This window comes from Nicotiana tomentosiformis, chromosome 2 (assembly GCF_000390325.3).
Source record: "Nicotiana tomentosiformis chromosome 2, ASM39032v3, whole genome shotgun sequence".
In the NCBI taxonomy this organism is placed as follows: Eukaryota; Viridiplantae; Streptophyta; class Magnoliopsida; order Solanales; family Solanaceae; genus Nicotiana; species Nicotiana tomentosiformis.
The window spans coordinates 110,306,924-110,322,170 of NC_090813.1; the positions used below are offsets into that span (position 1 = coordinate 110,306,924).

The following is a 15,247-nucleotide window of genomic DNA, read 5'->3' on the forward strand; positions in this document are numbered from 1 at the left end:
TCACTAGGGGTTCATAAACTTTAGGAGGGGGAACATAAAAGAATTTTGACCAGCCTTGATAGATGAACATATCTTTTACCTTACAATTTAGGGCTTCCATATCATCAAGATTGACTACCATCCCATGAGCAATTGGCTTGTCTTTCAAAGCGATGAAAAAATTCCTATTTGGAGAATCCCAGAAATTTAGGTCAGACTCTAAAGAGCTGGAGAGATCTATTCTCGACTTCTTTGGAGTAAAGGATTCAGGGGGTTCTTCCATAGGTCTTTTTCCCAAGGATTTTTTTTCTAAAGTATGAGAATGATCTGAGAGGTCCGCCTGAGAGGAGGCAAAACCTTCTGAATGGTCGGACCCTAGGTCTACTTATTCTGGAGGTTGATAAAGGGGTTTTGCTCTGGAGCGAGTACTCTTCCTGGTAGAGGCAGAGGGATTTTTGGAGTGTTTGGCCATGGAAAAGCTTTGGTTGAGGAAAGATTGGGATAGAGATGATGGAGATTAAAAAGGGGTTTCAGGTATTAAAAGAAGGGTTTCTGACGGTTGAGTACAGAAAAGGAAGGGGTGTCAGTGATCAGACGTGATGATTGGTTTTCCTTCTTTGAACTCTGCAACTGATGTGAAAAGAGAGGGAATTCAGAGGCACAATTAATGATTAAAAATGAGCATTAGCCATATAGTAACACATAGGTCCTACTATTAATGATTAATGCAAATAATACCAAGTAATTCTCTTAAAAAGCAGAATCTATCCTCTAGTAAAGGCTTAGTAAAAATATCCGCTAATTGATCAGTAGTTCCAATAAAATATAGTTCTATATTTCCCTTAAGGACATGCTCTCTAATAAAATGATGCTTGATGTCTATATGCTTTGCCCTAGAATGATGCACATGATTTTTTGAGAGACATATAGCACTAGAGTTATCACAGAAAATTGGTATAGGTTTAAAGAATAATTCATAGTCACCCAATTGATGAGACATCCATAGTAATTGTGCACAACATTATCCAATGGCGATATACTCAGCCTTAGTTGTGGATAATGCTACTGATCCTTGCTTTTTATTGTTCCAAGATATCAGTGCCTTTCCAAGTAGTTGGCATGTTCCACTGGTACTTTTTCTGTCTTCCTTATCACCTGCAAGATCAACATCTGAAAAATCTTCTAGTTTAAAATTGTTAGAGCGTGGATACCACAATCCATGAGAGACAGTTCTAATAAGATATCGAATAATTCTCTTTACTGCAGTCAGATGTGATTCTTTAGGAGCTGACTGAAATCTGGCACATTTACAGACACTAAACATAATATCCGGTCGACTCGCAGTTAGATAAAGAAGTGAGCCAATCATTCCACGATACTTAGTTTCATCAATAGAATTTCCCTTTTCATCTTTGTCAAGACTGGTTGAAGGACTCATTGGTGTGCCAATAGCTTTGGCATTGCTCATACCAAACTTTTGAATCAACTCCTTTGTATATTTTGTCTGACATATGAACGTTCGTTCTTCAGATTGTTGAATGTGAAGTCCAAGAAAGAATGTTATCTCCCCCGTCATACTCATTTCAAACTCGCTTTGCATAAGATTTGAAAATTCCTTGCACAAAAGAGGATTAGAACTCTTGTAAATCCGTGATCAATAAAAAATGAGCTAAGTCTTTCGTACCATGCTCGTGGAGCTTGTTTCAGTCCATACAACGCTTTGGTCAGTTTGTACACATGGTAGGGAAACTTTGAATCTTCAAATCCAGGAGGTTGTTTCATGTATACCTACTCTTCAATGAAACCATTCAAAATGGCACTTTTAACATCCATCTGAAACAGCCTGAATCTTTTAAAGGATGCATATGCAAGAAGAATTCGTATAGATTCTAGTCGAGCTACTGGAGTGAAGGTTTCGTCATAGTCGACTCCTTCTTGTTGAGAGTATCCTTGAGTAACTAATCTGGCTTTGTTTCTCACAACTTTTCCATCCTCATTCAGCTTATTTCTGAAGACCCATTTTGTTCCAATTACGAGATCATTTTCAGGATTGGGCATCAGTTTCCATACTTGATTTTTGTCGAATTGATCTAGCTCTTCCTGCATTGCTTGCAGCCAGCTTGAGTCTTTCAAAGCTTCCTCTATTTTCTTTGGCTCAATCTGGGAAATTAGTGCTATGTTAGTTTTCTTCTTGAGAGCTCCCCTGGTTTTCATTCCTTCGCTTGGATCCCCTATGATGAACTTTTGAGGATATTCCGGTTCACTTCTCCATTCATTTGGACGAACTGTATGAGTAGTTGACTCCTCTGGAGGTTCTGATTGACTGTTGCTAATCTCATTAGTTGACTCTACCAAACTGTCAGGTTTATTAGTCGACTTTTGAGATTTGCTTGTCTCCTGAATTACATGTGTTTGATCTTCATCACATGCAGTAATTCCTTTCTCGGCCGAAGTATTATTCTTATCAAAGATAACATGTACTGACTCTTCTACACACAATGTGCATTTATTATAGACTCTAAAAGATCTGCTATTCAATAAATAACCCAGAAAAAAACCTTCGTCACTTCTTGGATCGAATTTTCCAAGATTGTCCTTACCATTATTATGAATGAAACACTTGCTTCCAAAAGGATAAAAGTAACTTATATTGGGTCATTTAACTTTCCACAGTTCATAGGTAGTCTTCCTCAGGATGGGTCTTATGAGACATCGATTGAGGATGTGATAAGCTGTACTTACTCCTTCTGCTCAGAAATGATTTGGCAGTGAATATTCTAGTATCATAGTTCTTGCCATATCCTGTAAAGTCACGTTTTTCCTTTCAACAACTCCATTCTGTTGGGGTGACCTTGGAATAGAGAAATTGTGAGTGTATCCTTGATCGTTGCAGAAATCTTCAAATGTTCTGCTTTCAAATTCTCCTACGTGATCACTTTGAATAGTTGTAATAATATATCCCTTTTCTCTGTCGACCTTTTTACAGAAGATCTCGAAATTCTTTAAAGCTTCATCTTTGTGAGATAGAAAAATCACCCAAGTAAAATGTGAGTAATCATCAACAATAACAAATGTATATCATTTTTCTCCTATGCTAGCAGTTCTAGTAGGTCCAAATAAGTCCATATGAAGCAATTGCAAGGGTTTTGAAGTGGATACAACATCTTTGTTTTTGAAAGAATTTCTAGTTTGTTTACCAATCTGACATGCATCACATACATGATTTTTAGAAAAATTAAGTTTGGGTAAACTAATAACTAAATCATGCTTGGAAAGTTTTTCTATCAAATGCATGCTTGCATGACCAAGTTTCTTATGCCATAACCATGGATCATCAGATATGGACGTTAAGCAAATATGACCATCTATATATTCAAGACCATCAAGAATATAGACATTTCCATACCTTTTACCTGGGAGGATTATTTTACCTGTCTCATCTTCAATAGCACAGCCTGTTTTCTTGAACTTTACTTCATACCCTGAGTCGCATAGCTGACTTATACTCAGAAGGTTGTAGTTAAGTCCGTCAATAAGATAAACTTCAGTGATATCACAGTTATTATTGAAAGGAACTGTTTCGGTACCGACTATCTTTCCTTTTGAGTTATCACCAAATTTGACATTTCCTCCATCTATTTTTGTAACTTCTTTAAACAGGTTTTTGTCATCTGTCATGTGACTGGAACACGCACTATCCAAGTACCATTTTTCTTTGCGACTTCTTCTGTGGTATTCCTGCAAAACATTATTATCACTTCCTTTTAGGTACCCAAGCTTACTTGGGTCCTTGTTGGTTAGTATTACTAGATTCAGGATTGTTTTGGGGTTTCCAAATCCATCCCGAGACATTTGACTTACGAAATCGACAAAAAGAATATTTGTGTCCATTTTTATTACAGTAGTGACATGTAGGACTTGATCTATTTTTGGTTCTCCCATTTGTGTCAGTACTAGTGGACTCTATTCTGGCTGGTCCTTTTCCAGTTGACTTGTAAGTTGCCTGGTTCGATTTTACAGAACTATGACTGGTGGATTTGCGCATGCCATTGAGTTGCATTTGCAATTCATCAACTTCATCTTGAAGTACTTCTTTTTCAATTTTGCATACTTCAAGCTTGAGTTTCCCATCTTTTATTTCTCTCTTGAGTCTCTTTATTTCATTCATCATCTTTTGAGACTCTTCTAAAGTAAGGTCAAGAATATCCTGCAATTCATTACATCTTTCACAGTTAAAAGGTCTTACCTCGCTTGTTTCACCTCGTTCCATAAAACAATTATCGTTGTCATCTTTGCAATCATCATCTGAGATGTCCTCGTCTGTCCAGCACCCTGAGAGCATGTTCATGTCGTTTTTCAAAATTGTCATGAAGCATAGATTTGCTATCTCTTCATGTTCAGAACTGTCTTCATCACTCCAGCTTTCAAATGATTTGTTCTTGTACCCTCTGGAGACTTTTCTTTTAAGCTCAGGACATTCAGCTTGAACATGCCCAAATCTTCCATATTCATAGTATTTGCCATCATTTTTGTCTTGTTCATTGTATTAACTAGTTCGCCTGCATGGTATTCTGCCTCTTTTTATATTCCTATATCTCCTCATTAATCCATCCATATTCCTTGATACCATGGTAATTTCTTCTTGAAGAGTTTCAGAGTCGTCATCAATATCATTGTCTGTTCTTTCAGTTGTAGCCTTGAAAGCAACTGTTTTCTTCTTCTCTTCTTGGTTTGTTTTCTTGAGATGAGTTTTCTCGAAATCTATAAGTTCTCCTCGAAGTTCATCATATAATAATTTGTTCAAATCCTATGGCTCAAAAGTAACTACCTTTGTCTGCCAAGTAGTGGGCAGACTTCTCAGAATTTTCCTAACTTGATCACCACTTAAGTAGGGTTTGCCAAAAGCTTTTAGATCACTGATGATTTTGCTAAATCTGACAAATATTTCTTCAATAGATTCTCCTTCTTTCATCTGGAAAAGTTCGTAGTCATGAACCAACATGTTAATATGGGTTTCTTTCACTTTACTGGTTCCTTCATAAGTGACTTCAAGTTTATCCCACATCTCTTTGGCTGTATCACAACTGGAGGTTTTCTCATATTCCTCACCACTTATAGCATTATAAAGCAGATTCCTTGCTTTAGCATTAACTTGCACAACCGCCATTTGTTCATCAATATATTCATCTATATCTTCAGGATCAGCGGGTGGTTGAGCAACAACCGGTAGTGGGTAATTCCCCTTTTTGATAACTCTCAAAACCTTGACATCATAAGATTTTGCATATATTTCCATACGCACTTTCCAGTGAGAGAAATATTGTCCATTAAAGTATGGTGGCTTCACTTGTAATGTTCCTTCCTGAAAGAGTACTCCGACAATAACTTGATTTGTCATGATCTTTTCTCACAAGCAAAAGAAAAATTGTGAACCTTGCTTTGATACCAATTGAAAGTACGGGGGAGGGGGGGGGGGAGGGATGAATTATTTATTTTTATATTTTAATAGCTATTAGTTGACTAGTTTTCTAATTAGTCGACTAGATGTAATAACTAGATAATAAGAAGAGCAGAAATTAAGATGCAGAAATAAAGTGCAGGAATTAAAGACACCGATATTTTTATATTGGTTCGGATTCAATGTGAATCCTAGTCCAGTCTCCTTGGGTTGCAAGAGAGTTCTCTTTCAGTGAATGAGTTTTTTTAGTATAATCGTGAATGGTGTGGTTTACACCAATGGCTCAGTTTCTATGTCACTAATTTCTTTTTGATACAATACCTCACCAGTATTTTTCTCTCTTTCTTCTCTAACTTGTTACACATCAGATCTAATAGAGCTACAATATTTGTTTGCAGTAGAACAAAGAGAGGGTATTTGGTTCGATCAAAGTATATTTTTCTAAGGTTTAAGGATGTGTATAATTACTTTGTAAGAGGCCGTTGCTGAAGAGATTTGCCAACCCAAGAGATTTGATCCTTGGAAAGAGATTGATTCTTTCCAAGAATAAGGTTATTTGCCGTTGCTCTTCCTTGATGAAAGGACTTTAATAGCTTTCCTTCTACAGATCTTGATAGCGCCGGATTTACTCCTTGATTTTTGGTCCTTCCAGTAATAGCAACTTGATTGATCATCTTGCAAGATTTTCGATACTTCTTTTCCGCTTCAATCAATCTCGGATTGATTTCCTTGTCTTTGATTGATTCCTTCAATCTTGGGTGCTTTCCTTGAGTTCCTTTAATTGATTCCTCCAATCTTGGATGCTTTCCTTGAGTCCCCATACCAAGAGCAATTATATTATTTTCATCATTAAAACTAAAATCTAACACTTTTCTACACCATGGGATACATATATTTTTTGATTGTAAAAATATAATTTTGAAAGAAAGGTGTACCTTTTCCCCATAGAAAAAAGAAATAAGAAGCTTTAAGTTTTGTTTTTAGTTAAGAGTCTGATCTGGATATTGGATTTATATTAATACAAATTGGTTTTGCTCAGTTAAAGTGTATTTTAGAGCAAAGCAATACCAGGTTAACTTAGTTCGGGCAAGGAATTATATAATGGTATCAGTTAGTGGACGTACTACAAATGTACAAGTAATTTTCTTATCTTCTTGTGGATTTTCTTCCTTTGGTTTCAGATCAGAAGTTGTATAACCAATACGTCTGTTGTAGGAAAAACACTACGTACGTGTAAGTTATAACGGGCACGATCAGTTGTGGCCACTGACAGTTGGATTTTCCTTGGAGATAACTAAATTCTAAACTTTGTGCTTCCTTGTACTTACATTATACATTTTTTTTAGTAAGGGATAGGCCCCATTAGGGATATATTTGCAAATTATCTAACCATTTTTTTAAAATTTAAATGTGATTTCCTGGTGTGTTTCTCAAACTAAATTACATCCATGTGTCTCTCAAACATGGTTTTTCACATTTGGACAAAAGCTATAATAGAGTAACATAATTTCTAGCGTTTGAAACTCAGCCTTCTTTAATTAGATTACTTATTTACCGTATAATATTGCAACTTTATTGGGGTATTATAAAAAAACATATTGCAGTTGTCGAGAGCCAAAAATTTACAATGTTGGAACGGAATCCTGTTTGTTTAAATCTATTTAGTAAACTACACTATGATTTGGAATTTCATTTACTCATGGTGTTGCCAAATTGGCAACAAGTTGACGAGCATTTGATGTGAATTTAATTTCAGTTGGTCCAACTGTTGAATTGTTAACGGTCTAAAGTGAAGATGTTTTGAACTGGATACATTTTTTATAAAAATAAATGTACATAACATACCAAAAGAAAAAGGATACATGCATTGACATAAATGGCAAATATTTCATAACATTTTCAAAGACAAAGACCCCGGCCCTAGTATAATTAAAGATGAGGACCAATTAATCTGTGATACATAAAACATGCATGACAACTCTCCACTATATAGTATCTGCAATCATACATGTAGGTTAATAATGAAACAAATAGCTAGCAAATTTCTATTTGTGGTTTCACTTTCACATATAATTGCGTATAACATGTATAATCTGATAGTAATATAGTGGTTCCTGCCAGTAAAAATAGGATGAGGAAACCTTATACTCCTACCTAGGAAATGTTGCATGTCGGTGGTGCCTGAAATTATAAAGTATATATTTCCTGGTTATTTTTGTTGTTTAATTCCTTTTTATTTCCTAAAGAAAATTAAATTTCGCTGTTTTGTCTTGAGCATTTAATGTAGACTGATCGAATTTACATGAGCAGCTAATATTTGATTTAGGAGATAAGTTATATAGTCTAAAGAAGTATACATGTGCATTTAATGGGTTTACTCTATCTTTGATATTATCATATCAAGAGTTACTTAATATTGTAAATCGATAATGATATAAAAAGGCTATACATTGTCAGTGCAGAACTCAAACTCTTTAATTTATTAATGTAAAAAAGAAAAGATTATATGAATTAAACTTTCCATCTGCATTCACATGCATAGAAAACTTTCTTTTTCCTCTCCTTCACAAAATGCTGTAATAGAGTTGCTCTATTAGTTGTACCAGAAAGGTAACAGAGCCTTTTATTTCAACTGCCACATGTTATGGTCTTAACTTAACCCGATCGTCTTCTGGTCTCCTTTTTCCTGCCTACTCCCAACCTGTTTGCCAATTGAGCCTTAACTTCAGATCTCTTTAAAAGTTCTATACATGGCTGTCAAATGAATTTAATTTTGAGATCCAATCTTGTATAAAAATGTGTGGTATGGGACAAATTGAGCCCCTGACCATGTAGTATCTCTAACAGAGGTGTGAACTGTGAAGTACTGTCTTCTTCACAATAGAATGAAGAGTTTAATTAATTTTTCTGCACTTATTGTATCAATAATTTTCAGACTACCGGCCACTTAAGAACCTAGTACAGGTGATATTATGTAACAAGCATATGGTTCGACAATTATGATAAATATTGTAGCTTGTTACAGCAGGTAACACTGTATACGGGGAAAAACCGAGCTCCTGATACACTTCGGTCTCCAATAGGATAAGATGAGCTCGAGATATGATTGCGAAGGATCGGAATCGAAGCAAAGGTCTCATCGAGTCAGAATCCGAGGGCACGATGCCTGCCCTCGGGAATATCCGGGTTACGTTTCGAGGTCGATCCAGATCCTGAAAGACTTTGGAGAACATTGTCGGGCAATCAAGCATGACCAACAGAAGGCTGTAATATCCACGATCGGCCGGATATCACGGCGTGGATCTCGACACGTATCAATGAAGAACCGACAATCAGTTAAACAGAAGATTTTTTACCTTTTATGGAATTGTACTTAGAGTAGGATTCCCTTACTATATAAAGGGGTATGATAGTTTGTTGGGGACATAGTAACACGCATTCCAAAGCAATATACTACTATTTTCACTGTTATTATAAGTTATCTCTCGTTCATCAATATTGCCCACTGTGAGCCTGGATCGAGAGTGAATGTTTTACTAAGGCTGGAATCATTCTCCTCGTGTGGTTTGAATTTACTGTGTCTTTACTTGTCCATTCTAGTTCAATTTATCGTTTTGTATCAATTTAATCCGCATATCCTTAAAACCACTTACAAATTTAATTGTTATCCGATTTTGAGGGTAAACAAAAACTACATTAATAGTGATACTCTATCACATTGTCAGTGTTTTTATATATATATATATATATATATATATATATATATATATATAATTGAAATCCTATAATAAGGAGCAGAGTTATGAAATTAATTTGTATACGTTATTGCTATCCCATAAGAAAAAGAAAAAAGTGAAAGGATACTTCTAGTTCCAAATTATGAAATGGGGAAACAGAACGTATGGAAGCTGAAGACTAATATATGGAACTAACGAAAATTAAAACGTATTCTCTAGTAGAAAATAGTATGTACAGTAATAATATATGCCAAACGTCAATGGCTACGTATGGAGCTAGGTGCATTTATAGGGAGCTTTCGACTTCTATTTTCAAGTACTGATAGAAAAATGAGTATGCTTATTTCAAACTTGGGTTTTTATTGTGACGTTGGAAACCTTGTTGCCCACTCCGCTTGTGCATATAGATAGGACCATTTGGAAGTGGGCGCAAATGCTTAGCTTAAAGGATGTAATCCACCACAAATGTCAACCATCAACATGAATCATGTAGCGGAGATAGACTTCAGCAACAGCCAGATATTTCCATCATATTTGATACGAATTTAAGTTATATACATTGATAAACTAAAGATTTTTACGCTATAAATGCAATTTAATTGGTTATAGCATGTCTCGTTATAATTTTTTCCAGATTACAATATTAGCTTGATATGATGAGTTATCGATCGTCGTAGGAAAAAAAATATTATTGTAGGTCAAGTTTAGCTGATGGTGGTGCGCAAAACTTGAACACTTCGGATATATGTATATATAAAAGCCTTTTGGAGGGCATATAATGGTTTTGATTAGATTTTAGGATAAAAGAAAATGATACTGATTGTCAAGACCCATAAATTAAGTGAAGAATAATTCGTAAATCGTCAACGTAATCCTTTGCTGCTGATCCTAATGACACTCAAAAAGTGTATCTCTTTGTAATTATAAAATTTGTAGTATATTCTCTTTGTTCAAAAAAGTTTCGAACACAGTTTTGATAACAGGTTTCACTTCAGCTTGTTTGGATAGTTGTTACCAATTGTATCGTATTATATTTTTTCCAGATGATGCCTTGCAGCAAATAGAGGTTTTTGATCAGATGATGGATATTCACTTGATGTAACAGTTTCAGGTGAACATCAAAATTTCTCTCTAAAATTATAAGAACATGCTCAATTGTACAAATCTTTTGAGCGATCACAGAATTTAACTGTAGGTTTCTTCACTTATATCCTCTCATTTAAGTAGGTCTTCCCATTTGCAGTATTGTCCCCCTGCCAATGCACGATAATACCTATCTCTGCAGTAGACTGGCCTTCCATCAGCTGCTTCAGCGGCAGCTTTCGCCAGATCGTCATCCTCCTTGACTTCCAATGGCAATCTTAACAGCTCTTCTTTCCTATAATTACATAATGAAACAACGTAAACTCATGAATCTTCAAACATGTTTCTAAGTTTCGAGAATAGAATACCTGATGCCCAGTTTTGTGCTGTTTTGTGAAGTGGAACTCAATGAGTTTTCTTTTGTTGAGAAAGTTCCCTGAATAAAATCTTGTACTGGTGTTGCGAATATGAATAATGAGACTGCTGCAACTAGTAAAGCCCCTGTTCCTACCAGCGTTTGCTTCAGCATTTTAATGACTGGTTTCACCTACATATTAAAAATTCCTTCAGACTTCTTATGCTCATAATATTGGAAAGACCTGCTTTATGACATTCAGAATATGATGCCAACAATTGCCTAATATTTATGTAACCAGCTGATGTATTTTCTACTATGCTGTTTCACATGGTTTATAGTTATATGATTAGTTAATAACTGGAAGTACAAAAGTCCAATAACATAAAGCAATAGCATCAATTTGTGGTACCTTATATGAGCCGAGCAGCCTATCACGAGCTAGGATCTGCAAGGAATAATCACATCAAATGCCATACGTGCAACATCGTTTTTGATAAGTTTTTCAAGAACTGCTGGTAGTTTTAGTCTTTTGAATCATGTGTCGCCATAATAATGGAACTAAAATTAGCTTCACAATATAGATGTTATTCCATCATGTAGTTTTGCTGTGGGTTCATCTTAAGTAAGAGATAGTAATACTCTTACTTTCTTGTAGTATCTTTTGTTCAAAGTTTCTTGACAAGTTGTAACTAGTGAATTCTATACCAGGAAGAACTAAGTTTATCATTGAAATCTTTGAAGTTACATTTTAAAGATGGACAGAGCTGAACATTGAGTTGTCTAAGTTTTGCTACTCTATTTTCCCTCTTGCTGCTAGCTCTGTAAGCACTTTTGATTCACTTTGCCCGATTCGAAGCTGGCAATATTTTAGCACTGTGGGAATGAGGAGGAGCAGAGGAAGTAAAGAGAAAACAACTTGTAAAATATGTGTGCAAAGGAAAGACAACTAACCTCAGGTGGCTTCACCCACATCTGTCCATCGTACCATCCTGTCTCTTCATAAGGTATAACTGCTGATAAAAGCCTATCTCCAACATAGCTCCATCCCTTTTGTGGTCATTGTTAGGAATTAAAACGTTAGAATATTAGAGGAGTAAGTTCTCAAGTTACCTATCTCCAATGTAGCTCTATCCTCCTACGATGGTTATTGTTTGAATGTTAGAATATTACAAGAGTTAAGTTTTTAAGTTATATATTGTCCCACTTTTGACCAAGATCACATATGTGTTAAATTGGTGTCTCTTATATTCAACTAAATCATTAAGTCATCAATACATTTCTCTTTAATTTTCTTATTTTCTCACGGACATGATATACAATGGAAACTGATACCTAAAAAATATGGTATTTGCATATTTATTGACACTAAAGGAAATATCATATCTACAATGCATGTTTAATTTGACTAAGGGACATTATCATCTTTCTTGGTTCCATCAAAATGTGAATGTTGCCTTCCAATTTCAATACACAGTAACTTCCTCATGCTCTCTGTTTGGTAATAAAAATTACTGCTAACTGAGAGATTAAATCTCAAGCTTTGTCTCCTGGCAACTACACATCTGTCCACTGTAGAAAGTTTTAGCTTGGCAGTCAGACATGTGTATTGTTCTGGATGTATATAAAATACAAGTATGCGCGTCTAGATCTTCAAGCTCAACAAAAAAAAAAAAAACGAAGTTATGGAATTAAAGAACTTACCAGATAAATTCTCAGGACAATGAGTGCAACAAGAAAAAGAGTCCCTGTACTTGCAGCCAGGAGAAATCTTAAAGGGTCCTGCAGGATTGTGAAAATTTGAATGTCAATGTATATGAGGAGCTGTTATAAGATATTTTAGTGACTGAGTGGATTCTTTTATTCTTCACTTTGGGACTCTTTGAGAGAGAAAGAACTATATGATGATGTTTTTTCTTCATAAGGATTTATATAATTGTCTGTACCTTTGAAGGATTGAAGCTTGCAGCTGCAATAGGTGCTCCCAAAACTGTGAAAGTGACTAACCAAAGTCCCCCAAGACGTAGGAAGAAAGACCCTGGTCCCAATTCTGCCCAAGAGTATAAACCTTCATCTTTCAGAGATGAGTACTCATTCACCTAGTAATTGAGAAGCAAGAATTAATTAGCTAATTATTTAATAACTTATATTTGCTTATAGGTCTCCATATTAAGTCCCTTGTCACAATGAAACTTCAGAAATTGGTACATGTTAGGGGTGGCTACGTTACTGACTGGTTTGATTTCAATAGTGCTATAAATTACTGCAATAGCAGCTTACCATATGATAGAATGTCTCACCCGTGCAGGTGTTAAGTTTTGGCCTTCTGGAGGATATCATTTTCTTTCTAGTTTTAAGTTTTACGACGGTGTTAAATATTTTGCACAATCAGGTCACTCCCATGATAAACTATACAAACAGTATAAAAAGTCTTTACACTATTAGTTTAATAACTTAAATCCTGTCTGGATATCCAGGTAAGCTAACCCAGGAATAACTCCTTTTCTTTCTAAAAAAATAAATAACTTCATTAGTTAATAGTCAAGTATTCTGTACAAGTCTGCATGTGCAAAACAGGGAGAAGTATGTGAAAACATATAATGCCTAAAAAATGGGGAAATTGTAGCTTAATTAGAAATCATACGTACCGGCCTTTGTTCAAATGGCACCTCAATTTCCAAGCCAGGGTCCCAACTCTTACCAGGTAATCCACTGGTGCCTCCGTTCATCCCATCTTTCAGGGCTCTGACACTAATATTCCTTCTACATAGAATCGTTGGTTTGTTGGGCAAAATGATCCATGAACCGCAGCTTCTGCCAATGCTATTGTTGACTTGTTTTGGACCAGGAACTATGGAACAATATAAATTTAGCCTCAGCATTTCTGAATTCTCTTGCAATCTGAGAATTCAGAAGAATGGGAGTTCTTTTATTTTTGGAGATTATGCATTATACGTGATGGAAAATGGAGTAAGTGAATGTTTTCTGTTATCTGCCAAAAAATGACGGTCTTTTTTTCTTACTTTCGTCCAATTATAATCAGCCAACTGAGGGCTACTCTTTTGGATTGTGGGTACTCGACCACCAGTTTGAAACGTTGTGGTCCACTCTTGTGGCTCCTACATAGGATTATCTTGAATTATAGATTCTAATGTGAAACATTTTTTGTGGTATAGAAGGTAAGTTCGTGGTTATCTTGTGTTGCAACGTGGAAAGATTGTCTATGCACGCCAGTGTTGCGTTCATTTCTCACTGTTCCACAGGTTTTTTCTCTGATTTGAATTAAGAGGATGTATATTCGCTTTGATTCAAATTGAAAAGCCTTCTCATATATAGTCTGGACTCTGGACCGAGAAGATACAACCCAATTGCAGAAAAATGAAAAGCATCTTATGCACTTTTAAAATTGTTCTGGTCGCTTGCTAAAAGAATAAAAGCTTCACTTTTGGTACAAAAAGCATTTTCAGCAATATTTGGTTAAAAGCGAAGTGCGTTCTTTGATTAAAAGCTAGGTGTTAGCACGAGTAAGACAGTTAGCACCCTATTAGACGGAGGAAGAATAGCACTCTAATTTATTCCAACTTGGTTATTTTAATTAGGAAAAATGTACAAATTTGTTAATGTGGGATAAAAGGGGTATTTTCTCTCTCTAGAGTATTTTCTAGAGACAGTTAGCACCCTATTAGACGGAGGAAGAATAGCACTCTAATTTATTCCAACTTGGTTATTTTAATTAGGAAAAATGTACAAATTTGTTAATGTGGGATAAAAGGGGTATTTTCTCTCTCTAGAGTATTTTCTAGAGACAGTTAGCACCCTATTAGACGGAGGAAGAATAGCACTCTAATTTATTCCAACTTGGTTATTTTAATTAGGAAAAATGTATAAATTTGTTAATGTGGGATAAAAGGGGTGTTTTATCTCTCTAGAGTATTTTCTCTCGGCGTATGATAGGAGTGCCCCTATCATACGCCTTTGCTGGAAATGCCTAGAGGCCGGCAAATTAAGCAAGTTAACAAAATTCAGCTGTCAGAGATTAAGAAACTCAAGACAAATCGAAGAATACTTACAAAAGAAGCGTTAGTACTAGCATATGAAGAAGAGGGTCAAGAGGAACCACGAATTCTGATTGATGGAACCCTAGGGGCAAATCAGGGTGTTCTACTAGTGATATTTTGATGATAATGAAGAGTCCTGCTACATCAAACTTTATTGCTCCGAAGACTACAGTCACAACAGAGAATGTAACTATCCGTACTTTGATTGGGCAGACAAGTGTGATGAAGAAGACCTTGATGGGAACTACAGTGAACAAAATTGCACAATGTGAAGCAGTAAATGCATCTGGGTCTAACCCCATCGAACGTTGTGCCAGTTGTAGCTCAGAAGGAAGTTGTGCCGAATCAAGCACAAGAATGGAATAAATCATGTTCTCACATGTTCTTAGAGAACAAATTTGTTGCAAGAGGTATGGAATTGAACCATATTGCCCCAATCATTATAGAGGGTGAGATGGTAGCACCATTATCGCAAGAGGAGGTGAAAAAAGAGACTGTGAAATAGAAGTATGCCTTAATTATGTATATGGTAGGTCATTTCCCTTCCATATGAGCTGTTGAGAGGTTTATTGCTAGC

The 15,247-nt window shown here is 35.7% G+C and overlaps 3 protein-coding genes across 3 annotated transcripts; all 3 read right to left on the bottom strand.

The window, feature by feature from the left end:
* Window positions 1-1,000: 1,000 nt before the first annotated feature.
* Window positions 1,001-1,555, bottom strand: LOC108944929 (secreted RxLR effector protein 161-like). Its single transcript, XM_018770388.1, has one exon. The coding sequence runs from the start codon at window positions 1,553-1,555 to the stop codon at window positions 1,001-1,003; it is 555 nt and encodes a 184-aa protein (XP_018625904.1).
* Window positions 1,556-1,767: 212 nt separating this feature from the next.
* On the bottom strand, window positions 1,768-5,377 carry LOC138905389 (uncharacterized). The gene is made up of 6 exons (XM_070193910.1): window positions 4,834-5,377; window positions 4,607-4,740; window positions 4,240-4,311; window positions 3,998-4,186; window positions 3,411-3,717; window positions 1,768-2,468 (listed from the first exon to the last, which is right to left on the bottom strand). The coding sequence occupies exons 1-6, from the start codon at window positions 5,375-5,377 to the stop codon at window positions 1,768-1,770; spliced, it is 1,947 nt and encodes a 648-aa protein (XP_070050011.1).
* A 4,909-nt stretch (window positions 5,378-10,286) lies between these two features.
* Window positions 10,287-13,652, bottom strand: LOC104095040 (protein CONSERVED IN THE GREEN LINEAGE AND DIATOMS 27, chloroplastic). Its single transcript, XM_009601086.4, has 7 exons — window positions 13,261-13,652; window positions 12,559-12,711; window positions 12,317-12,394; window positions 11,567-11,662; window positions 11,025-11,060; window positions 10,626-10,804; window positions 10,287-10,552 (listed from the first exon to the last, which is right to left on the bottom strand). Exons 1-7 carry the CDS (start codon window positions 13,492-13,494, stop codon window positions 10,390-10,392), a joined length of 939 nt encoding a protein of 312 aa, XP_009599381.1. The 5' UTR covers window positions 13,495-13,652; the 3' UTR covers window positions 10,287-10,389.
* Window positions 13,653-15,247: the final 1,595 nt, after the last annotated feature.